The following is a 27,062-nucleotide window of genomic DNA, read 5'->3' as shown; positions in this document are numbered from 1 at the left end:
TGCGTACCTGAACAACCTCATTATATATTAAATCCTTTGTTTTTAAAAGAGAACGTAATTCTGAAGGACTCATTATCCTATCTCAATTTATAAAAGAGTCATTTCAGGATAAAGGATACGGGAATTTCAAGGGTACAGCACTAATTAGTGCTCAGTGGAACATATTCTTACCACGTTATAAAAATATTTTTAAAATGAAAATACCGTGTCTGTGAATAAATTCACTCAGATTTTCATTATCGGACTATTTGCTATGAAATTATTTTTAATCCGGTTCTTTTTCTAATTCATTGGCATTGATGATGATTAATGGCCCAGATGCAAAACTGTCACGTCTGATTGTTTAATTTTTCAACGTGTCTAGCACTATTCTGCGCGTAGGATCGACGTTAAAAATGCACGGAGAATAATAACGCTTTGAATATGTACCTACGTAAATGTCTTACAATAAAATGGTTTACTTTCCATCTCGGTACACATGAATATTACAACTCTCATGTCTGCGGCAATAATCCTATTATTTGTGTATGATGAGGAATATGTTCTGTATCTGTTCTGAGCACTAGAGAGATTTACTCGTACATTTTTGGCTGCTTAGAGAGAAAAGTTCTTGCATGTTAACTTGTTTTAATTAACACGGAATGTACTAATTTGCGCATAATAAATTGTGTCAGGGTCTCGTGAATTTTTTAGAAAAAAGCATGTATTTTAATGACTGAAACAATTATGTAAAAGCCTCTGTGCGGAATGAATAATTGACATTGTTATGCATTTGTAGGAGGATATTTAGGGTAGTTTTTGTTAGTGAAATGAGAGTGTATTGATTATGTGTTACCGAGCTCAGTTTTTCGTTAAATTAGATTTGTATGCATTTTCCATAAAAGTTAATCAGGTGGACGTGAGAGTGAGACGCAATTTTAAGGAGGATAAATGCAGATTTAGACAGCCCTGGAGATTTTTCCTGTGTATAACAGAGGGCTCTGCATTCAATAACATTTGAAATAAAAATTGATATTTATTTCCAGTGGAAAGTATGAAATATAGCGGTGAGTTTGTGTAATTTAAACCCCATTATATCCCAATGGATTCGTATCCATTCACGGAAAGGGAGGTGATAGGGAATACTCCACCATCTCCAGTAGCACTACTCAAAATTCCACGCGTTCTGCCAAGATACGGAATGAATTTCGATAAAAATGATTTATACTCGTCAAAAACAGCCATCAAAATATAAATGGAAAGGAACTATTGAGATAGCGCCTCTTTCTGATTACATGAAACAGCGATTTGTTGATGACGATATTGATGGCTCTTGAATAATTGATTTATTATTACAACCATCTCGCTGCACCTCACTAAACGGGTTTCGATTTCGAATGCTATTATACCCTCAGCTACACGTAACAATAACCGTAACAATATAGTAAGCCTCAACTCCCAAACTGTTCAACTCGGAACTCACGTTATACAGCATGCACTCACTTAAACATTTAACACGAGATTAAGAATACACTCTTCTCCACCTCCACTCACAAATTTTAATAAAGCTTCTCTGGAAACCGGATTTTACACACAAAACCTTTGTTTTCAAGTATTTTTATGACAGATGAGATATGTATATGGCACAAACTTCAGCCAGATGGGGGTACCTAATTTTTATGTTAACGAAAACAAATGTCTGTCTTAAACATCCAATCTATTCAATTTCAAAATGGGGCAAAATTCTATTTCCAAAAGATTTAGCGATCCACAACACCTGCCAACTCAGCTAAAAATTCGACGAAACTACGACCGCCGATTACCGAAAAGCAAATCTACATTGATAGAATGTCAAGTTCCGGTTCATTTTAAGCAGTTTTAAGGATTTTTCTATGCTCAATATCTCGGAAACTACGACAGATCGAAAGAAACGGACTTCGCCATCGTTTTTCTCACGATTTTTTAGCCAAGAAATCGTTCTTAAATTTTTTAAAAGTCGAAAGTTTCAGAGGTGTTTGGAAAAATTCATGACTAAAACTATGGCAAATTTCTGATATTAATATCTCGATTATTTTTTGGAGTAAACTTAGAGTTATTTACATCAGTGTACGCAGAATTTTTCGCAGATTCCAAATCTGGGATTTAAATTCATATCCGACAACAAATAACTGAGTTATGGCCGATCGAATTTCGGAAAGTTGATTTTCATTTTTTCTCATTTTTCGTAATTTTTAAAGTAAAATATGTCGGAAACTATTTGAGATATTGAGATGCGGTTTGCGCCATTCTTTTTCTCGGCTCATTTTACGTTAGAAAGTGTTTTCAAAAGCCCAAAATTCGATAGTCGATTTTTCGCGAAAAAAAATTACGACTCAAACGATGAAAATTTTTCATTTTTTTTATTTTTGACCATCATTCGTGAACTATTTGTCCGATCGATCTCAAATTTGGTCAGTAGATAGATTTTCAGCTCCTCTTTCGACTGATGTATAATTCAAAGCTATTAAATGTCGTTTTTATTTTGAAAACATTGATTGAAAATCACGCTAAAATGATGTTTCCAAAACAGTTTTTGGCCAATACCTCGTTTATTTATTAAGCAAACTTAACAAATTTGGGTCTCATTTTACGCAGAATTTCACGCTGAATTCAAAAACATGATAATAATTTAGCAATTGTCAACAAATAACCGAGTTGTGGCCGTTTGAAATTTTGGGTTGTTGCCAGAGGGCCAAATTTTTGAAGGTTCGAAACAATTCGTGCCCAATATCTCAGAAACTATTACAGATATTGAGATCCGGTTTGCGCCATAGTTTTTCTCGCAATTTTTTACATAAGAAATAGTTCTTAGATTTTTTAAAAGTCGAAAGTTGCAGTTTTTCGCGAAAATTCATGGCTAAAACTATGCCAAATTTCTGATATCGATATCTCGCTTATTTTTTGGAGTAAACTTGAGTTATTATACATCTGCGTACGCAGAATTTTCCGCAGATTCCAAATCTGGAATTAAAATTCAGATCCGACAACAGATAAATGAGTTATGGCTGATCAAAGTTTCGAATAGTTGATTTTCATTTTTCCTCATTTTTCGTAATTTTTAAAGTTAAATATCTCGAAAACTATTTGAGATATTGAGATGCGGTTTGCGCCATTCTTTTTCTCGGCTCATTTTACGTTAGAAAGTGTTTTCAAAAGCTCAAAATTCGATAGTCGATTTTTCGCGAAAAAAAATTACGACTCAAACGATGAAAATTTTTCATTTTTTTTATTTTTGACCATCATTCGTGAACTATTTGTCCGATCGATCTCAAATTTGGTCAGTAGATAGATTTTCAGCTCCTCTTTCGACTGATGTATAATTCAAAGCTATTAAATGTCGTTTTTATTTTGAAAACATTGATTGAAAATCACGCTAAAATGATGTTTCCAAAACAGTTTTTGGCCAATACCTCGTTTATTTATTAAGCAAACTTAACAAATTTGGGTCTCATTTTACGCAGAATTTCACGCTGAATTCAAAAACATGATAATAATTTAGCAATTGTCAACAAATAACCGAGTTGTGGCCGTTTGAAATTTTGGGTTGTTGCCAGAGGGCCAAATTTTTGAAGGTTCGAAACAATTCGTGCCCAATATCTCGGAAACTATTACAGATATTGAGATGCGGTTTGCGCCATAGTTTTTCTCGCGATTTTTTACATAAGAAATAGTTCTTAGATTTTTTAAAAATCGAAAGTTGCAGTTTTTCGCGAAAATTCATGTCTAAAACTATGCCAAATTTCTGATATCGATATCTCGCTTATTTTTTGGAGTAAACTTGAGTTATTATACATCTGCGTACGCAGAATTTTCCGCAGATTCCAAATCTGGAATTAAAATTCAGATCCGACAACAGATAAATGAGTTATGGCTGATCAAAGTTTCGAATAGTTGATTTTCATTTTTCCTCATTTTTCGTAATTTTTAAAGTTAAATATCTCGAAAACTATTTGAGATATTGAGATGCGGTTTGCGCCATTCTTTTTCTCGGCTCATTTTACGTTAGAAAGTGTTTTCAAAAGCCCAAAATTCGATAGTCGATTTTTCGCGAAAAAAAATTACGACTCAAACGATGAAAATTTTTCATTTTTTTTATTTTTGACCATCATTCGTGAACTATTTGTCCGATCGATCTCAAATTTGGTCAGTAGATAGATTTTCAGCTCCTCTTTCGACTGATGTATAATTCAAAGCTATTAAATGTCGTTTTTATTTTGAAAACATTGATTGAAAATCACGCTAAAATGATGTTTCCAAAACAGTTTTTGGCCAATACCTCGTTTATTTATTAAGCAAACTTAACAAATTTGGGTCTCATTTTACGCAGAATTTCACGCTGAATTCAAAAACATGATAATAATTTAGCAATTGTCAACAAATAACCGAGTTGTGGCCGTTTGAAATTTTGGGTTGTTGCCAGAGGGCCAAATTTTTGAAGGTTCGAAACAATTCGTGCCCAATATCTCGGAAACTATTACAGATATTGAGATGCGGTTTGCGCCATAGTTTTTCTCGCGATTTTTTACATAAGAAATAGTTCTTAGATTTTTTAAAAATCGAAAGTTGCAGTTTTTCGCGAAAATTCATGTCTAAAACTATGCCAAATTTCTGATATCGATATCTCGCTTATTTTTTGGAGTAAACTTGAGTTATTATACATCTGCGTACGCAGAATTTTCCGCAGATTCCAAATCTGGAATTAAAATTCAGATCCGACAACAGATAAATGAGTTATGGCTGATCAAAGTTTCGAATAGTTGATTTTCATTTTTCCTCATTTTTCGTAATTTTTAAAGTTAAATATCTCGAAAACTATTTGAGATATTGAGATGCGGTTTGCGCCATTCTTTTTCTCGGCTCATTTTACGTTAGAAAGTGTTTTCAAAAGCCCAAAATTCGATAGTCGATTTTTCGCGAAAAAAAATTACGACTCAAACGATGAAAATTTTTCATTTTTTTTATTTTTGACCATCATTCGTGAACTATTTGTCCGATCGATCTCAAATTTGGTCAGTAGATAGATTTTCAGCTCCTCTTTCGACTGATGTATAATTCAAAGCTATTAAATGTCGTTTTTATTTTGAAAACATTGATTGAAAATCACGCTAAAATGATGTTTCCAAAACAGTTTTTGGCCAATACCTCGTTTATTTATTAAGCAAACTTAACAAATTTGGGTCTCATTTTACGCAGAATTTCACGCTGAATTCAAAAACATGATAATAATTTAGCAATTGTCAACAAATAACCGAGTTGTGGCCGTTTGAAATTTTGGGTTGTTGCCAGAGGGCCAAATTTTTGAAGGTTCGAAACAATTCGTGCCCAATATCTCGGAAACTATTACAGATATTGAGATGCGGTTTGCGCCATAGTTTTTCTCGCGATTTTTTACATAAGAAATAGTTCTTAGATTTTTTAAAAATCGAAAGTTGCAGTTTTTCGCGAAAATTCATGTCTAAAACTATGCCAAATTTCTGATATCGATATCTCGCTTATTTTTTAGAGTAAACTTAAGTTATTATACATCAGTGTACGCAGAATTTTACGCAGTTTCCAAATCTGGGATTGAATTTCAGCTCCGACAACGAATAACTGAGGTATGGCCGATCAAAGTTTCGGAAAGTTGATTTTCATTTTTCTGATTTTTAAAGCTAAATATTTCGGTTACCTGATAAATGTTTCAATTTCTACAAACTAAATTAAAAATAAAATTGTAATTATAAATTTCAGTTAACACATTTTTGAGGGTATTGTGAAACAGGCTGTATCAATTTTTTGAACAAAAACTGTACATGAAGATCTTGGAGTCTTGAACCGAGTGAAAAACATGAGATTTGGCGGCGAATATCAAACATCCCGTCCACACTTCTGCCAACAGAACAGATAGTTTTCTCACTATAAACAAACTAAAAATTTGTATCTGTCAAACTTAAAAGTTAGTGAACGCTAGAAAAAATGTTTGAACGAATTTGTACCGAGAAGACTTCGTTTTTCTGTAAGCTGTGTTATTTACGATTTTGAACTAATAATTGTTTCGTAGAATTGGGTTATGTGCAGCGAGACGACTGAGACTTTGATGATTTTAATAAATAATGTGGACGCTAGAAATGGGGCAGTATTAATTTAGTCGCATTTGTATTGGATACATTATTTCAAAGTGTTACTGCTATAAATAGCCGCAACTAATTTTAGAGCGTTCGTGGAAAAAATAACCATCGCGCAAGGTAGTGTGTTTCCTGCTTATATTTTACGTGAAATTCTCATATTAGCAACTTATTTCAAATTCGTCTTTGCCCTAACTTCTTGAATATCATGCAGGAAGTGTGCCTCTCCCGGCGTCAAATAAATAAAACTTTTTACTAACCCCAAGGATAAAAGGTAGTTATATGTCACAATATCAATATTTCGAATTGAGAATTTGATATTTCCATATAATCGATTGGAGACTATTTGTGACCTGAAGGAAATGATGCTTGTAGTGATTTTACTGCTCAAGTTTCAAACCATATATTTTAATATGACGTTATACTCCGCATTTCCTTTGTATTAATTTCATTGTGAAATTGCTGATCGCAAATATAAAGTCAAGTACGTGCTTGCAGAGACGTGCATCTATAAATCATGAAAAATAGGGTAAGAGAGGAAAATTGTAATTATGTGCACACACTTCAGAAATTTCGTGTTGTTCCCCAGCAATGAAAAATACTGCCATTCTATCTATTCACCACGAACGTAGATCACAGTCATTTAGATTTTAATCGCGTTTAAATTGTGTATGGTGCAGGTGAATGTGCTTTCATTCAATATTTTTCATCTCGTTAGAATTTTCCGATAGTTGAACTTTTTTAATAAAAAACTTTATAACTGCAAGCTTTACAAAATTTTCCGTTTGAAAAAATACACTGTTGTAAACAAACTGATGTGTTTTATTGGGATTGTATCCAAAAGTATGACCATAGAATTTGTTATCTTCTGTATAATTATTTGGTGTGGTGGACAGGGATAGCGTGGCGATAACGTCAAATATTGGTGTAAATCGGTCGATGGTGTCCATATGTCATTGTGCTATTGTGTTGGTAGTAATTGTTTCAGGTGTCCTAATGCAGTGTGAGTTTCGTGTCCTGGTCGATAGAGTAGCGGGAGTATAAGAGTTGAATCAATAAAATGCAAAAGTGCAGTCTGATCTTCGACCAACAGATGATTTGGTAGTCAAATGTGGATCCTTTTGAAATTCTTAAATCGCGTCCTTACGTGCATTTGAGTGCAGTGTACCAAATCGCATAGTATACTAGTAAAGATCACTCTTTGGAAGATCCAAAACCTCAACAAATGACAGCGATACGACATCCACCGGATTCTTCCCGAAATGGTCCATTTGACTCTTGAAGTCACTGCGCTCACTAAGAAAAGGTTGGATCTATAAGACGCCGCAGTACTGACCTACTCTCAGGAAGTGACCGTTTATGGAAGCAACAGTTCCGGAAAGACAATTACATGATTAACGATATCTCACCAAGAAAGTTTTTAACTTCAAGAACCAGAAAAACTAAGCTTCAGCATGTTTCACAATTTTCGTTATTCACAAAACGAACTGGAACATGAATATGCACGAGCAATAAAATAGCCGATAAGAGCGTTGAAAATTCGCCGGTGAATAGGACAGGAATATGAAAAATATGGTGAAAAATAGGGAAAGTCTGATAAATAAAAACCGGTCGGTCCGACGAAAGCGGAAAGTGATCGATTGTGTTATCTCGTTCACAATTGCGGATCCGTGCATTCAAATGCCATTGGAACGCAACAAGGAGGTGAACAATTGTAAGTCAAATTTAATTGTTAGAGGAGAGGGCAAAGCGTTCTATATCTAAATGTCAATCATTTGTAGGACGGGATCTCAATCAAGGTTTATTATGCTGTACCGATCAAAGAGAAGCGAGCTGCACACGTATACTGGATGCCAAAAACATTAACCAGAAAACACTTTGATTATTTTTTTTTAACTCCGACAATGTTAGTTAATTATAATTAATTTACTCTGTATTCTAATTTGCAAGAATTTCTTGCGTTAAGTGTTTGTGTAGCAGCACAGTTTAGTCTCAAGACAATGTAATTTAAACAAGTTATTATTTCCAGCAAAATAAAACTACTTGTTTTTGGTAGTCTCGTGTAATATACAAAGTGCATTAATATAAAAAAGTTTTCATTTTGAATGTGGCGTGCAAATTAAACATATTTGTACAATTACCCAAAATTGGTAATCAAAAGTTAATTAAAAGTTCGCTTCGCTTCATTTCCGAAAGTAATTAAGTGCGCGTCAATAACTTTTGGTTTTTGTTATTAGGTTATTGTCCCAATTCCAGGGTATCTTGTGCAAATATGCACTCTGAAATGATTTTCTCGCAAATAATTTCTGTCATTATTGGCATTCTATTGATTCCTAAGATGAAAGCGATAATTATCTTGAGCACTAATTAAAGCATAATTAATAACACAACGACATACAATTACCGATCAATAAGTTTGTTTCTGTAGAATTTTTAAGCATTCGCATCCTGTACACACGTTATGATGAATATAAAATAACGATACGACGAGATTTTTATTTTGCATTTCAGTGGGGAGTGTCATTTTTTATATAGGATTTTATTCGCCCCAAACCTGAAGTAAATGTCACTTTTATGTGTTTTAGATTAGAATATTAATGGCAGAATAGCAGAGTTCTAATATTTTACAATTCGCGTTCTAATGGTGCGGAAAAATAGCTGAAGAAATTCACTCAGCGCGGGTGTTTATTAACCACCACATGCGTCCAGTGGTCAATCATTGACAAACTAACATTTGTTGTTAGTTTTCTAACAAAAGTGTAATAATGCGTTTAATTTGGTCAGACTGGCGCCGAAACGAGATTTGGGATATATGGATTAAGGGGAGGACAGATGTGTCCTCGTCCGTAGGGAAAACGAACAACGGAACAACACTTCAAATAGGACAGTGTAGTCGTTTCTATGTCCAGTTACATGGTCACGAGAAAGAATTGCGACGCTTTTCACGAATTGCGGCTTTTCATGAATAGATAGGGCACGAATTATTCCGCACTTGACTCTAAATCTTGATAGTTGGAAACTAAGGAGTTGTTAATTTCGCCGAGGACGGCTCTTTTCAGGGCCGCTCCAAAAGGGCAATTCCACTGAAGTGTAATATCAATTGATATTTTGGTCAAACTAAAAATTAGATAAAGCTCATAACCAATAGTTTCATAGATTTATTAATTAGTCTTTATTTTAGATCAATACTGGGGACTCTTGTCTAGACAGATTTTCAAAAAAACATGGAGGAGATTAAATAATTAATCTCTCTAAAGCGAGAAGTTACGTGCATAACTTAATTAATAATAAGTTCCTGAATATGACTGTCGCCTTTCAGCTAGAAATGCTTTCATGTTCAAACAAATATGATGCAGCGGTCATTATTTGTCTCATCTGTAACTATTTTATTGGCATTTCATGCGTTATTGATATAAACGACTGTGTTACAAAACAAGGAAATATTTCGTGATCTGTCCACCAAATATTTTGTGAAGTTGCCTCAAATAAAAGTGAAAAACTTTTTTTTGTCTTTTTTTTAGTATCCTCCCCCAGTGATTCTACGATTACACAACTGAAATAACAGATCTTGTGAAATTTTGCTTAACCTTGCCGTCATCTGACATTATGAAATAGTTGTTGCCTCAAATAAAAGTGAAAAACTTTTTTTTGTCTTTTTTTTAGTATCCTCCCCCAGTGATTCTACGATTACACAACTGAAATAACAGATCTTGTGAAATTTTGCTTAACCTTGCCGTCATCTGACATTATGAAATGAATAATAAAACTGTAATATTAGAAAGCTTAAAGATCAAAGAGTTTATTTCAAGCTTATCACTGCTGAAACGTCCAACGCAGTTCAGAGTTCGATATCTCTAAAACCATTTCTGCTCGTTTAATTTATCACTTGACCCCATTTGTTTACTATTAAAGTAATTTTCCTTTGCATCCGGCTAGGGTGAATTTTTTAGTAGGAATAAAATTGAGAATTTCGAACCAGCAGGTATGATCACGTGTTATGAGATGGAAATGGCCTCAAGTTCGGAAACTGCGACGTGTAAAAGACTTTTCATGCACTTTCAATAGTCGTGTGGCTCTAAAAATGAGGGAATAAAATTAGATAGCAAGAGTATAAACGAATCGAGTTGTATAGATCAGAGTTTTACGAGCGACTGGGTCCACCATCATTGATTGATCGAAATTTGTCCGAAAAAGGGAAAGGGAAGATTAGTCTTGGGTTAAATGAGTGAAAGTTAAATCATCTTGATGAAAAGCTGGGGTTAGGTACAACAAAAATTACATTTGAGTTGTGTCCACAGCACTAGACCAATTACTGTTTACTGATAAGAAACTATAATGAACAGAGCCAGTACGGACCTGATTTAAGGGTTAACACTCACATTTGTGCCTGAATAGCAAAGGTTAGGAATTTCTCTGAATCCGGACCTAATGGATTTCAAAAAATTGTTGGCTAGTGTTATTTATTATTTGAACATGGAAAATTTATTAATTATTGAACTCGAACAAAAACATTTTTATCATCATTTTAAGTTAATTGTTTTTCTTTGGCTTAGTTAGGCCGTGGAGGTCCACCTCCACCACGTCCTCCTCATCGTCGTTGTCGTCGCGTTCTGTAAAATCACAATTAAAAATGTTTTTTTACCACATTTATACTAACCCAGCATCAAAGCAAGTAGCTGCCGACGAAATTCTAACTCTGAAAAAACAATTTTTATTCAGAATTTGATCAAAACTTTGAGGTTCAAAGTAGAGTTGGATCAGATACCTACCATTGCGAGGACGCTGAGGAGGCCCAAATACCAGAAACATCATATCAATCAGTGCTTTAAAAAGACACATTATTATGTTCTTTTCGCAGTATTTAACTTTTTATTAATTTAATGACGCTAACCTTAACGTCGTAATGGCGGTATTGTAGCGGTATTGTACGAAAGCAGCACAGATGGAGCTACTGCGCAACGCGAACGGCCACGTGACGGGCGGGAGATTTAAAATGAGACTCGTAGTTTGGTAACACAACATTAATTTTTTCTGTTTTTATTTTGAAATTACGCTGAGGTTGTCGATGACTATAATAATATCAATATAATTAATAAAGTTGAGAGAAAACTTTTCTTTGATTTGTATACCAACGACTTTACAATTCAAGCGATAAATCTGAATTAGGCGTGGAGAAAATTCTAATAACGACCCCACAAAGACTCAGCGACCAATGTATTAAACTTTACTGCATCGTTGTTTGAGCCCCTGAGCGGTTAAATCATATCGTGGACTCTCATACTTAAAAACTTTGACCCTTTTAATAAATCGCTTGTAAAAAATCTCCAATAAATGTAGTCTGAAAACTTAAATAATAGGAGCCCTAATCTCATGATATTAAATGTTTTTATCCATTACATGATTTTATCTAGCATTTTACGGGGTTGAAACGGAATTTAAATTTCTGACTTAAGATGTGGAGTTAAAGCGAGGTAGGGGAGACAGAAATAATAAAAGAAATGAAATCACCAAGAAATTTTAATTAGCCAACTTCATTTTACGTCAGAACAAATTGCATAGGAACATGACAGTAGTTGCCTCCGAAAAATATGTCCGGGGAAAATGTTTCCTCGGGAAAGCGAAATGGTGGTCCTGAAGCTAAAACAAAAATGGGATTAGTAATGGGACTTGACGTAATTATGTATATCCAGCTATAGCAATTTTTTATCAAAGAGAAATGAAACAAAATTTCAGCTTTTGTTGTGTTGGTTTGACTTATTATAATATTTGTGGCGTCTTTCATTCATGTGTTGTTTAGGGAAATTGTACTCGTGTACAATTACAATGCAGAAGAAAATAACAAAATTGGCAATTTTTTATAATAATTTTCCCGGTGTCAGGCCTCATTCTTATACAGAATTCAGCACTCGAGTGGTATTAGCAATGACAAGAAGAGTATAATGAAGCGGCAAGTTAATTGAGTCACCGGAGCGGCACAGTTAATGATTTGGTATACACAGTGTTCGATCAACTGTTTCAGATAAAATAAATCAATACTTCATTGTACATTTATTTATACGGATTTTCGTGGCTCTTTACAAAGCTATTTTACACATGACTAGCATATATGACCTGCTTTTAGTTGCGAAACGCAAAATTATGTTTGTGTTGATTGGGGCCATAACGTCTTTAGGGCTGCGTCTTCGTATAAAATGAGCCACTAGCAATCTGTCCCTTGTGTACTTTTTTAACGCATTCACCAGACTAATGGTGTGTAGTTTGTACTTTTGTTTTTTTATAGCTCTGTTTATGGTGGCGGTTCCACGAAAAGAAATAATAAAGTTAGGGTAATGCCTTTATCTCCACTGAAATTTAGAATGTAACTTCATTGCTAACTGATGATTTACGGTTTTGTGGAAAACTTGTGTTTGTAAAAGTGGACAATATAAGATTATAGATTAAACCCCAATTTCAAAAGCTCTAATCATAAATTTAGTGATACCTAAACTTATGTAGAAACTGCATACGTTGAATCTGAAGATTTGACTCATTTAGTTGGAAATTGTGCTGAAACTTAATTAATAAACTTGAGAATTTGTAAACTTCACATGTTGTAAAACAAAAAGCTGCTTGGAAACCGCGTATTTTAGGGTAAATTTATAAACCTGATAGTTAATATTAAATTTGACCGATACTTATTTGAATATTTTGTTTGTCTTTTTCAGTTAACGCAAGTATAGGAAAAATATGGCTCTTCCTTTGACTCGTCGACCTTTGTGAGATTTATCTGCAGAGTGTCGGCGACAATTTAAATGTAGAATGGTGAATTATCAAAGTTTGTGTTGGGAAATCGTGTAAAAATATTTGAAAGTGTTTCCGTGTGCATCAGATAATTGTGTGATTTATAGGCTTAAAATATGAAAATAAAACTGTTCGAGGCATATTTGCTTTACGAGTTATTTCTTTTATTTCTTTTGTTAGATAATTACTTTAGATATGGTCTTTAGAGTCTATTTTCCTATGATTGTTTGCGTCGGGGTGAACTCTGTTGCCTGAAAACAAAAAACTTACAAAAGAAAAGTCGACGATTGTATGAATGCTTGGAGATGAACCTCGCACAGAGGACTTAACTCCGTTTCCTTCATCTCTGTCATTAAAAAAAAGACTTGTAGCAAAAACCACGCTCTTATTTCATGCTTTCCCCAGTCACATCCTTGTGATTACACCATGCGAGATATTACAATTACGCCCTCTCTTTACAACCACGACATTATCTAAAGCGCCGTCTTCACACGACCTCTTTGTTCCACGTAACAAATACCGCCAAAATTTCATATTTACGTGTATAGAACAACACTCGCTGAATAATTATTTATAACAATACGTAATTTACGACCCCGTTCAAGAGGATTATTGCACATTAGAACTCTGAGCGTTTCAAACAAAATTGCGGGATTTTAGACACCTCTACGAGGGTAAACTGGGCAAAAAACCAGTCAACTGTTCAAATTTTGTTAATTCACGCCAGTGACCTTTTTCGCTCAGGACTAACTTTCACAAAATTATGGTGTTAAGTTTGGCCAAAAGCACGCAAATCCCGAGTCAATTTCATCGATTTTCTTTCGAGAGAAAACACTGGACTTTTTTCCACGGGGCAACACATAATTGACCCAATTGTTCAAATAATTGTTTTTTTAATTTAAGAAACAATGCCGCGTCAACCGCTTAGGGTTGACTATTTGTCCGATCGACTTCAAAATTCATGACTAAAACTATACCAAATTTCTGATATCAATATCTTGCTTATTTTTAGAGTAAACTTAAGTTATTATACATCAGTTTACGCAGAATTTTAAGCAGATTTCAAATCTGGGATTTAAATTCAGATCCGACAACAGATAACTGAGTTATGGCCGATCAAAGTTTCAAATAGTTGATTTTCAATTTTTCTCATTTTTCGTAATTTTTAAAGTTAAATATTTCGGAAACTATTTGAGATATTGAGATGCGGTTTGCGTCATTCTTTTTTTCGGCTCATTTTACGTTAGACAATGTTCTCAAAAGCCCAAAATTCGATAGTCGATTTTTCGCGAAAAAAAATTACGACTCAAACGATGAAAATTTTTCATTTTTTTTATTTTTGGCCATAACTCGTAAGCGATTTGTCCGATCGATCTCAAATTTGGCCAGTAGATAGATTTTGAGCTCCTCTTTCGACTGATGTATAATTCAATGCTATTAAACGTCGTTTTCATTTTGAAAACAATGATTGAAAATTACCCCAAAATGACCTCTTCAAAACAGTTTTTGGCCAATGCCTCGTTTATTTATTAAGCAATCTCAACAAATTTGGGCTCATTTTACGCAGAACATCACGCTGAATCCAAAACCGCGAGAATTTTTAGTTTTCGTCAACTGATAACTGAGTTATGACCGTTTGAATTTTTGGGTTGTCGCCAGAGGGCCAAATTTTTGAAGGTTTGAAACAATTCGTGCTGAATATCTAGGAAACTATTTCAGATATTGAGATGCGGTTTGCGCCATCGTTTTTCTCGCGATTTTTTACATAAAAAATAGTTCTTAGATTTTCCAAAAGACGAAAATTACATTTTTTCGCGAAAATTCATGACTAAAACTATGGCAAAGTTCTGAAATCGATATCTCGCAGATTTTTTTTAAGAAAACTTGAGTTATTATAGCTTTTTTAAACTAGGCAAAAAAATCTCTCAACGGTTCAAAATTTGTTAATTCACGCCAGTGATCTTTTTCGCCCAGGACTAACTTTCACAAAATTATGGTGGGAAGCTTGCCCACAAGCACGCAAATTCCGAATCATTTTTATCGATTTTTTTTTTCGAGAGACAACACTGGAATGATGGAGTAAAGGACCTTTTTCCCACAGGGCCACACATAATTGACCCAATTGTTCAAATAATTGCCAATACTGTTTCAATAAAATGACGATAAGACTTTATGAACACAAATAATTATTTTGATAAACATGTAAGATACGGTCTGTAAGCGCGTTATTGGAATGTTCAATTGAATTATTTATTGGTATTAAGGAAAGTCAATAAAGGAAATATCAGTTAGTAGCACTTAATTAAACTATAAACGAAAAAGTTTGGTTTTGTTGGAAGAAAGGTGTTTGTTTTCTTTTGTTGAAATATAAGATCCGGATATAGGATATTTATGGAGACTTAAAGATAGACACAAATGTTTACGCCACTTACAAGTACAAATTTTATTAATAACCTTCCACTTAATGTGGTAATCTTATCTTGGATTTTAAAAATAACCCCAATATACGCAGATATATTTACATCTCGCACCTAAACATTTACAAAACCGTTTTATGTGTTTTCTCAACGATTCTGTTGAAAAAAATTCACATGAGAAGAAATTATTTTTGACGTTTTAATAGTCTAGCAAAATATAGTGTGGCAAGAAGAAGTTCAAGAAGTGTCATAAATATATTGGCAAAAAATCTAACTTGTTTTACCGAATACTCATCTTCGAAACTTTCTTAATCTTATCGTTGCAGTGCCTGAAATAAATTGTCTCAGAAATATTTGTAGATTGTGTGCTACACGCAAAGAATTTAACTATATCTAAAGTTTACATCTAAGCCCAACTAAAGCATTGTTTTGCGAATCTTCGGTAATCAGAATGAATGTGTTTGTTTTCCCCATTTACTTTGAAAATAAATGAGTGTTTTGTGTTATCTCAACGACGATAATTATTGACTTCGCATCTGTGGAATGAAATTGCCTGTAAACACAATATTCTGAAAAGTCTATTAAACATCATTTACCCGAGAAGTTTACCTTTATTTGTTATTGAAATTTCTTTGAAATTTTTTCATAAATTCCATTAGTGTAAAATTTAACCGCTATTTTTGCATCGCCACAAAAGGTTTGTTTATTTGCGCGAATCACTCAAACCGTATTATAAACTTTACGAATTTGACTCTGTACACAGTTGCATGTTCTGTTTTCACACAATCTACTGTTTGCTAACAATTAACTTTTATCAATAGCAATTATACAGAAAGAGACGTGCGAGACTCATTTCATGTGTCTATAAACTCACTCAATAAAAGTACTAGAGAATTTAATGAAAATGAAATAATAAAGACAATTTTTAATTACTTATTTGCTAGTAATATTGAACGGACGTTATAAATAATTTAATGCAATAGGAGTGAGAAAAATCGTGTGTGCACATCAATTTATTTCCCAATATAAACATTAAAAAAATTACAATTGGAAATAATTGTTTGTAACGCAGTCCTATTATAATCGCGTTAAGCTCTAATTGGCTTTTACGTAAAATAATCGTATGAATGGAACTGTTTAACGCGATCATGAACCAACAATGAAAAAATAAAATGAACATACGCATCCTGAATTTCAGTAATCGGATAAACGAGACTTTCATCTGCAGAAAAGATTTCTGTATCAGGAAAAACTTCGGTATTTATTGTGATTACGTATATTTTTGACATGAAATGTCAGGATATTTGTCACAAAGTCGAGTCGTCAAATTTATGTGATCCACGAAACAAACATCTTAAAGAATGGAGTTAATGTTCTGATTGCCGATAAGTCAGGGCTATCCATCTTTGATATTGTTTCGCAACAAAGTACCGGAAGAAAGGATTCGCAGGGAAATGTCCTGTCAACGGTGGACTGTTTGTTAACTGGCAGAGGGAAATAATCAAATTCAAAAAGTGTTAAGTGGTTTTCCTGCAAAAATAAATTTACATTGGCGTGTTTTGGGATATTCTGCGCAGTTTCTTGAATTTTTGATGGATATAATCCGAAGTTTGATGTCCTTTATTGGACGATGACGGGGCGATAAAAAATGACCGCATGAATTTGTTATAGATGTTGGACAGGCAATTTTGAGGTATAATCAAGAGTTAAGAATCCATAAATCATTAACACGTTTCAGAGGGTATATTTTGATTTCCCTTGTTACGTTTCCTCAAAGAAAAACTTTAATGATGTCGAGAGAAATATTATTCAATGTAGGTATTTCATTAGGATCTTTTCGCTTAAAATATGGTTGTAGTTGTACGTGAAAATAAATTCATATCCCTTAGCATGTAGAGTGGAGGATATATAACAACAGGTCACCGTTACTGCTGTTTTCCATGTCTTATGAATATTCACTAGAAATAAAGAGTTTTTGTTTCCATTGTAACAACGAAAGGCTGCTTAACACGAGATCGTTTAACGTAATGTAAATTTTCGCGTATATAGATTTTTCTTTTCCTCCACCGCTTTGTTAATCGTTTTGTTAAATAACATGGAGTGTAACAATATTTGCAGTGTTTGTGAGCGCCGAATTGTGAGCGTGTCAACAAAACTATGGTTTGTATTCCTGCCTATGAAAACAGTGAGAAAACGCAGATTTGCCAAGTTGAAAATTGAGATGCCTTCTTCCTATCTTTAATAACGTTGATCAAGTTGCTCTTCTCCAATACCTTTCCTCTTCATCGGTTTGCTGAATTTTCCAAGATCGGGCATGCTCACGATGCTGTGGTTGTTTTCATGTTTTCGGAGCCGCGAACTCGTATGTGAACTAAAATTTGTTGGGTAAAGGGCGACACGACGCAACCACCAACACGATTACTCAACGGACCGGCCAAATGCAACTGTACCTACAAAAACTTGCCCATTTTCATAGTTTCTGACTGGATCTTAACAATCCTCGATACATTTTACTCGAGAAGATTGCCCACGTTCACATGGCAACCAAAAGAACTTTCCAACGCACAAAGCGCGAGATAGGAAAATACATTAATCTGCATAGCCACCGCATTTCCAAGACTTTTCGTCGCGATTCCTTCTACATTTTAAATGTTTGTTTTATTCTTTAAAAAAATCGTATTTCGCGCCGTCCCCCGGCTCTGGCGGCGGTTGACAACATGGACTCTAGTAAGAGGCTGTCAATTTATCTGTGCACAAAGATATAAGAATTATTCATCAAAAGCTCAAAGGTAAAAAATTTCATCAAAATTATGTTTATCCAGTCGAACTGAAGGTTGAAATTTTAGATATATCTCCATTAAGTTTTGATATTTCGTGGTGTTAGCATCATTTTATATTTTAGTGCAATCATCATAAAACAGACACAATGTAAGTTTGTATAAAAGCTCACGGAAATTATTGGGAAGACGATATTACCGGAGGTAGCGTGATACTAAAACTACCTGGATAAGAAGACGGTTGAATAATTCAGTAATTACGGGTTTGCTCAGCTCTGGACCACACAAATTTCTAGCAGGAATAATATTTTTTATCCTAGAGAGAACTTCAGGTTTTTGCTAAATACACGAAACACTAATTCAACAGTTAATTATCCGACTTAATTGGCAATCGGAAAAATTACCAGTGAAATCCATGCAATTTTACACATCGGTTGGTTAATTATTTAATGAAATAATTACTTATTGTCTATATTTGGGATGCAATTTTAAATGTATTATTGCGTGATATATGCACACGACAGCGTCATGTTCAATTACATTGGAAGTCTACCAAACGAAAATAATCCAGTCAAAGCCATAATAGAACCAGAACGTTATATTTAAAGATTGAATTAGCAAAAGTGGTGTCTGAGCATGTTTTCGATGAAATTTTCCTTCAGTCAACAATTTACAGCGAGGTGATAACAAACGTGCCAGTTAAAAGAGCAAAAACGATGTCACTGTTTATACGCTGCGAATTATGAAATGATTGTGACATTTCCAGATAATTAAATTAAATTAACTAAGCACTTTCCTCGTACCACAATTACAGTGACACTTGTATTGATGTTTGTTGCGCGTGTTTACTTTTTTATCAGTATTGATGATTGTGCTTATTAATCTAACAATTGTTTGATTAAGCAAATTGTCAGGTAAAAAAAATACTGAGAATTTGAAAAATGAATAACAGATGTGGCCGTTTTGTTGCCTTCAGGGTGGTTGAAATTGAAAATAATTCAAGACTGGCTACTGAAAAAATTATTTATTGATTCGTTGCTAAGTAGTAAACATGTAAGGTCACCGCGTTTGCCACTTAACATTTGACGTCAGTTTAAAATATAAGATGGCACTACTTTAGTGACAAAATAAAAAAGGAATGTCCCATTTCCGTTTGATCTTCACCGACGTAAATTTGAGGAAACATTAGAGGAAAGTAATGCACATTCTCGTGGAAAATCTAAAGACGTTCCATCTAGCGGAGGATCATTAAATCAATTACATTTCTACTGGTGACACTTCTTCAGTACAGTGACCCTGAGAAGCTGCTGATTTAATTCTGTGGTAGGTCAGTAACGATAAGAAGTTTAAATTCTCGAGAATTGGAACTGACAATCAAAAAAGAAAACGGTCCCATTTTCAGGATTAAAAACTAAGGAAGTGCTATAATAAATTGCCCAAATTCTTGTGGCGGAACTATTTTAAACGAAAAAGGATTTGACCCACATTTAAACCGCATCTATTATGCTCTTCGACACAACTCTCGGGGGAATTATACACCGCTCCTTCATCGCCACGTTACATAATACAAACGGAGCAATGCACAACACACCAATAAATACAAATATGAGAACTATTGTAATTTCCAAACTTGCAACAACGTTATTTATGTCTTTGGGGGATGATTTTTCACGCTCTCGGTTTTACTTTTCCGAAAGCCACTCAAATAAGGAGACGTGGGAGGGATAAATTCCTTTTGTTATAATCTCTTGGAAGTTTTTACTCTGTCAAGAATTGCAAATCCTAAATTATCGATTCTCCGATGAGCCGTTTGTTGATTATTAAAATATTGAGGACAGTAATGACAAAAAGTTCCAAACCAATTTGAATGAAAATTCTCATAGCCAGTGAACGAGCTTCTTGCTCGTTAAATTAAATTAGGAATAATTAACGCCTACACAATCCAGAAAGTTTCAAGCTTTTGTACCTTACATTACGTGGAAAATGATTTTAATTAATTAATTTGGAAAATTTATCATGTAGTTTAATCAAACCGACAAGTCAACGTTCATCTACCTAGTATTCACTGTCAATATTAACTAATGATTCAATCAATCTCTACCGAGCAGGAGCTCACAGTATTACGAATTGCGAGATACGAAAAGTGGAACTTTTTAAGTCTATCCAATGCCAAAAAAGTTTCCACGATAAGAACTGGAAAAAATATGTTCGCAAATGTTAAGATAATATCCTGCTCTCTTCCGCTGATATGTTTTAATAAATATCTCTACGTGTGAAAATGTCTTTGATTAGACGAGTTGGAATATAATCAATTTCCTCGCGGTGTTGAATGTTTCTCAGTTTCTTGTTTATTTGAATTTAAATGTAGATCAAGTACTTGAGTTTCAGGCAAAACTCAATTATTTAGATTTGCTTTCAATAAAAATAGATAAAACATTTAATTTAAAGCGCATATTTAACTGGAATAAAACATGTCTCTAATCAGGAAAGTACCAAGAGCACGCTACTGTTGTCCATTTTCGTATTGATCCAGATACGTGACTTTTACTCTTTTTTAAGAATTAAACATTAACAAACTTTACTTTATTCTTTCAATCCAGAAAAACTTCAGCCTTCACTTAAGATTTAAACAAAATTTCCTAATTTTATTTTGTTTATTTTTTTCTCATAAGCGCAAGATAATCTTGTTTCTACACTGCCTCGAGCGATTTGTAGTATTATCCTAGAATTGCTTAACTAACCGCGACGTGCTTATCATTTGTCTACTGTTATCAGCAGGAACGACATAAATTGCGGGCATAATTTTTCTATTTCCACACAAAAACAACGTTGATAATACGCAGATACGCTTAATCTTAGTTTATAATTAATTGTCGCTTTGTTAATTAACACTAATTGTAATCAAGAAGACAAAATAAACTCCACTTCTAAATATTTATAACATAACAGAAGTCGGATCTGCAAGGCCGTCAAGACTATTTTGGGGCAAAAGTTCCTTGCGTTTGACCCAAGTTTAGATGAGATTTGATGTAGGAGATAGTGTGTAGTGTTTTTTTTGCGCATAAACAACGTAATTTGTGATTTTTGTGGTCGTTCTCTTGGCTTTACTAGCATCTGTAGGAAGGGGTTAGCATGTCAGTGTACCTTAATTGCAATGTTGAAGACGATAAGTGGTAAAAGAAAGACGTCGCGACGCCGCAACATCTCCTAATAAGAGTTGGAACAAGGAGCGTCTGTGGGATCGAAAGTGACATTTCTCGCACGTTTCTCCAAATGTGGATAAAACAACAGCATTTTGAAAATAACGTGTGCTTTGTGCTTCGAATAATCATCCTAAAACGTAAAACATTCAACCCCTGAAGCGCATGAGAGAAAATTCAATTCGGCAAATTCATTAAGTTTGTAAGATATGGACACCCCGTACACCAAAACCACCTAATAGACATAATGTGAGGTCAATGAAATCGATGAACCGTCGTACGATCAGACGATGCAATTCAGCAATAGGAAATGCAACGTCTTGATTTGAGGGGGTTCATCGGCTTCTTGACCAATGGAACTTTGTAAGAAGAGAGTCAGTTGTTAGTTGGTGTTGAAGGTGGTTGTTGGTGTCGGTGGTTGTTGGTGTCGGGGGTTGTTGGTGTAGGAGGCTAGCGGCAGATTGACACGCGGATACCCCTCGAAAATGTAAGTAGGCTTAAGAGTAGAATAAACTGGTAGATGAAACTAAGCGTCTGAATATATACCCCACTCCCTGATCTTACAAGTTAATGAGATCTTTTCAGTAATTCTGCAGGATTTCTCAAATGCACCTCATTTACAGGGTGCAGTGCATTACAAAAGGGATGAGTCATCATCCTATCAACCAACACGATTACGGAATTCATTTCTGTTTTTTTTTATTATTATGACGCGAGATTTAGGGGGTGCTCCAAATCCTCTTGGTTGGGGTTAAACTGTTGGCTAATTAGCCTGTCACAGTGTCTTGTCAGACCGCTGTAACTGGTTAAGCCTAAAATCGCATTAATTTTTTCTCCATAACGCAATTTGCATTGGTAATGCTGAAAAATAGTTTGATGGCACGTTGCAAAGTTTTTGAATATTTAAATAAAATTTGGTAGGTAGTCTCAACCGCGCGTTTATTACTTCTTTAACGCAGCCGCTTCAGTTCGCTTTATTATACATATTTTTATTTTTCAAACATCTCCAAGCACATTGTATGCATTTTCCAGAACAAGTTTCCTAGAAAGACACTATAAGACCGTATAATTCAAGATTTCGTTTAATTGAGTCGGATTTTCGTCTAAAGAGCTCCTTTACAAATAAGTGAATAGGTGCTTGCAAAGGATCCTCCAGGAAATATGAAAGCAAAACGCTCAAACAATAGACCAGGATGAACAACGCAAAGCGTAAAGCGACATCCAACGGAAGATGCAGTCCCTTTCTAATGTTGAAATAATACTAACTTTAAGACTAACTAACCCAAACTCTTCACTTCGTGGCCTCATTCAACACTGAATCAGATTTGAAGCATTTTAATGACAATATTAGCATTTTAATTACTTTCGAACTCTAATCAAACTTTAACCCTCTTTTCTGGAAAATACATATAGCCACACCGATGCCATGGATTGATTTTAATGAAATTATTTCTTTTGCAGATTTTCCAAGACTACTATATTTTTACGCATAGCGGAGTTGCCAAAAGATCTCTCAGTGGAAACACAGAAAAGAAGGCGAAATTAGCTGTAGATACCAGAGTCAGATGGTCGCAACAACAAAAAGCCAAAAAACGGGTGAAGAGGGACGTGCAAGTGCAAGATTCGGACCCAAAATGGCCCAGCATGTGGTATCTAGTAAGTTACACCATTTTCTCTTGGACAGGGCTTGGCAACACTAGTGGACACCTCAAAATTATCTTTAATTTTTAGGATAATTTTTTGAAAATGGTCATACACTTATGGTAGTAAAGCTATTGAATCTGATCGTCCAAAAACTAAATTTTAAGCTAAATGACGATTTATAGGCTCAAAAACATAAAATAATTTTTTTTTATCAAAATCCAATGGTTGATTCTGGAGAAATCGGCTGAAATGTGCATGAAATCCGCAAAATTCGTCGAAAAATCAACTAAATTAAAAGTTAACTGACGATTTTTTTCTTAAAGAAACGGTTTTTAAGGCTTAGTCTTCAAAGTAGAGATCAAAATGCATAAAATAATGAAGTTTTATCAAGATCCAACTGTTGATTTTGGAGAAATCGGCTGAAATCCGCATGAAATCCGCAAAATTTGTCGAATAATCGACTAAATTAAAAGTTAATTGATTTTTTTCATTTTTTCCTTAAAGAAACGGTTTTTAAGGCTAAGTTTGCAAAGTAGAGATCGAAATGCATAAAATAATGAAGTTTTGTCAAGATCAAACGGTTGATTCTGGAAAAATCGACTAAAATGTTCTTGAAATTCGCAAATTTGTCGAAAAATCAAGTAAATTTGAAGTTAATTGACGATTTTCTTTATATACAGAAGGTTTTTGAGACCGTATTCGCTAAATAGAGATATAAATGCATGAAATAATACATTTTTATCAAAATCCAATCGTTGATTCTGGAGAAATCGGCTGAATTGTGCATTAAATCCGTAAAATTAATCAAAAAATCGACTAAATCTGAAGTTAATTGAGGATTTTCCTTATATTCAAACGGTTTTAATGGTATATTCGCAAATTAGATATCGAAATGCATAAATTAATGAAGTTTTATCAAGATCCAACGGTTGATTTTGGAGAAATCGGCTGAAATCCGCATGAAATCCGCAAAATTTGTCGAATAATCGACTAAATTAAAAGTTAATTGATTTTTTCCATTTTTTCCTTAAAGAAGCGGTTTTTAAATAATGAGGTTTTGTCAAGATCAAACGGTTGATCAAAAATCAAGTAAATTTGAAGTTAATTAACGATTTTCTTTATATACAGACTGTTTTTGAGACAGTATTTGCAAAATAGAGATCTAAATGCATGAAATAATACATTTTTATTAAAATCCAACCGAGGCTGTCTTTACAAAGTGGAGATCAAAATGCATAAAATAATAAAGTTCACAATGTCAACTATCCTTTAGTTTGCTTTACATTAGAATAAAAGTCTTTTTGCAAAAGATTTAAAACAAAAACTAAGATAATTTTATCACAAATTTGAAAATTTTCCATCTTTAAAATTAAAGACGTTTTTGGAGGTGTCCATAAGTGTTACCGTACCCTGTGCAATTATGTACTTTGGTACAATTCATAATAAGTCAGAATTCGTCCTAAAACTACTCATTCTGACCACTTTTAGAACCGCGGCAACGGTTTAGACATGAACGTGATTCCCGCCTGGCTGGAAGGAATAACCGGGAAAGGCGCCGTGGTGACAATCCTGGACGACGGCCTGGAAAAAGACCACCCCGACTTACAACAGAATTACGTAAGTGTGAGCTTGTCTCAAACCTGATCAATTTAATGAGTGATTCCCTCAGGATCCGTTGGCGTCGTACGACGTGAACAACCACGATTCTGATCCTAGTCCAAGATACGACATGATAGACTCGAATAGACATGGGACTAGATGTGCGGGAGAAGTGGCGGCAACTAGTAATAACTCTGTATGTGCTTTGGGGGTGGCACATGGGGCACAAGTCGGGGGTGTAAGAATGTTGGATGGAGATGTGACGGATGCTGTTGAAGCTAGATCGCTAAGTTTAAACCCGCAACATATTCACATTTATAGTGCCTCTTGGGGGCCGGATGATGATGGGAAAACTGTGGATGGTCCGGGTGAACTAGCGACACGAGCTTTTATAGAAGGAGTGACAAAGGTAAGAGTGGAAAAAGTGTAAAGGTTGTGTTGATTGATATTTTATTAGGGTCGCGGCGGAAAAGGCTCCATTTTCGTGTGGGCTTCCGGAAACGGCGGCCGAGACCACGACAACTGCAATTGTGATGGTTACACTAACTCTATCTATAGTTTATCTATATCTAGTGCAACTGAACATGGACATGTTCCTTGGTACAGTGAGGCTTGCAGTTCTACTCTCGCTTCAACTTACAGTAGTGGCGCCGTCGGAGAAAGACAAGTTGTCACTACCGACTTGCGACATTCTTGCACTAGTAGTCATACTGGTACTAGCGCTTCAGCTCCTCTTGCGGCTGCAATTTGCGCATTAGCTTTAGAAGCCAATCCTAATTTAACGTGGAGAGATATGCAGCATATTGTAGTTAGAACAGCAAGACCAAATAATTTGATAGCCCCAGATTGGCAAACAAATGGAGTCGGAAGAAATGTTTCTCATAGCTTTGGCTACGGTCTTATGGACGCGTACGCCATGGTACAATTAGCTAGGAATTGGATTACAGTGCCTGAACAACACAAATGTGAAATCACAGCACCACACGTCCAGAGGTAACATAAAAAAAAGTTAAAAAAACACAAACTTGAGTGGAGTGTTTTAGGCCTATTCCTGCCAAAAGCGTGGTTGTCTTACAACTCCAAGTAAAAGACTGCGAAGGAGTAGAAGTTTTAGAACACGTTCAAGCCAAATTGACGATTTTCTCCCAAAGACGTGGGGATCTTAACATACAGTTAACATCTCCAATGGGTACTAGAGTGACACTTTTGGCTCACCGAGCCCACGATACATCTAGAATAGGTTTTACTCACTGGCCTTTTATGTCGGTACACTCATGGGGTGAAACCCCATTCGGGACATGGCAATTAGAAATTCACAACGATGGGCGTCTTTTGGGTAAGTTTGGTAGAAAATCCTTCCGAACGATAACAGTACTAACAGTAGACTAGTTGTACCTACTAACAATTATAACACAACTCTTTGGTTTTCAGGTCGAGCTACTCTTCAAAACTGGTCTTTGGTCCTTTACGGGACGAGATCTTTCCCTCCTCCTTTACCAAATAACATAGAATCAAATAAAGTTAACAAAAACCGAAATACTAACATTTTGAAAAAGAAAAATTCGAAAAAACAAAAAAATAAAAACATGCAAAAATTAACAACGACTAAACCACCAAAAACTCCGCATAAATCAAAAGTAAAAAACACAACCGCTAAATATTACGTAACAAATTATAAAAACCGGAAAGTTACAAAAACCACAACCGAGTTTTCCCCGTATTTCTACGCAATTAACAGTAGTAAATATAAAAATTCTGAAGAGGGAGTAAAACAATACTTTAAATTCGTTAAAAACATAACTATAACTTATCCAGTAATGATTCCTCCGAGAGACATGTCTAAACCTCGCGAATCATATAAAAAATCTCAAAAACAAAAAGAAAAAAGTCGCGATATTAATTCGAACCGTAACGTTAAAGTTTTTACTTCTAAAACGACTGAATTAACGACTTTTCTTACTACCACAAGCCCTCCTAAAGGAAAATTGGGTAATTAAATTATATGTTAATTTTAGTTGCATCCTCGAAGTGCTACTTTTTCTATATTATTTTCTTTTGCAGCGAATGTGACTGCCTGGGATTTGACTTTATATGGGACTGCTACTCCTCCAGCTGCTGACTTGAAGCAAGAAACTGTCCATCAACCAATCGTTGTTGAACCAATTCCTGATAATTCTGTCCATGATGCTTCTGCGAATTCTTTCGCTTCCGGCGATGAGGTAGTTGATACTTTTTGTGACATTACGTTGTTTTATTTTGTTTTTTTTCAGGTCAACAAAGACTCCTCCGGTTGCTTAAAAAGTAACGGCCAGTTTTGTTTAGGTTTGTGTATTGTTATACTTATGTGCTGCACGTCTTCATATAACTGCCAAGACACTCTCTATATCCTATTAATATATACTATCAGTTCACTAATCTTCATATTCGACTTGTATTTAAACATTTGGATCAAGTCTTGCCATATTAGGCGTAATTTCATAAATCATAATGTGAAAAGTTCATTCAGACTCCACGGTTTTCATT

At 34.7% G+C, this 27,062-nt stretch overlaps 1 protein-coding gene across 2 annotated transcripts in view; it reads left to right on the top strand.

Moving 5' to 3' along the window:
* LOC148167042 (furin-like protease 1) overlaps positions 1–27,062 on the top strand; it is a 68,137-nt gene that overhangs the window by 39,213 nt on the left and 1,862 nt on the right. Inside the window, exons 3-10 of one of the 2 annotated variants that reach the window (XM_088046939.1) lie at positions 22,758–22,952; positions 24,429–24,557; positions 24,610–24,948; positions 24,997–25,532; positions 25,583–25,875; positions 25,971–26,528; positions 26,601–26,758; positions 26,810–26,861. In XM_088046939.1, the coding sequence (XP_087903065.1) occupies positions 22,758–22,952; positions 24,429–24,557; positions 24,610–24,948; positions 24,997–25,532; positions 25,583–25,875; positions 25,971–26,528; positions 26,601–26,758; positions 26,810–26,861 (2,260 nt within the window). The remainder of the gene's footprint in view (positions 1–22,757; positions 22,953–24,428; positions 24,558–24,609; positions 24,949–24,996; positions 25,533–25,582; positions 25,876–25,970; positions 26,529–26,600; positions 26,759–26,809; positions 26,862–27,062) is intronic. The other variant, XM_088046938.1, reaches the window with a different exon arrangement.

This window comes from Gnatocerus cornutus, chromosome 10 (genome assembly GCF_029298725.1).
Source record: "Gnatocerus cornutus isolate USDA-ARS CGAHR chromosome 10, icGnaCorn1.1, whole genome shotgun sequence".
NCBI classification, from domain to species: Eukaryota; Metazoa; Arthropoda; class Insecta; order Coleoptera; family Tenebrionidae; genus Gnatocerus; species Gnatocerus cornutus.
The sequence above is the reverse complement of the archived record's forward strand: the minus strand, read 5'-3'. Positions and strand labels throughout refer to the sequence as shown.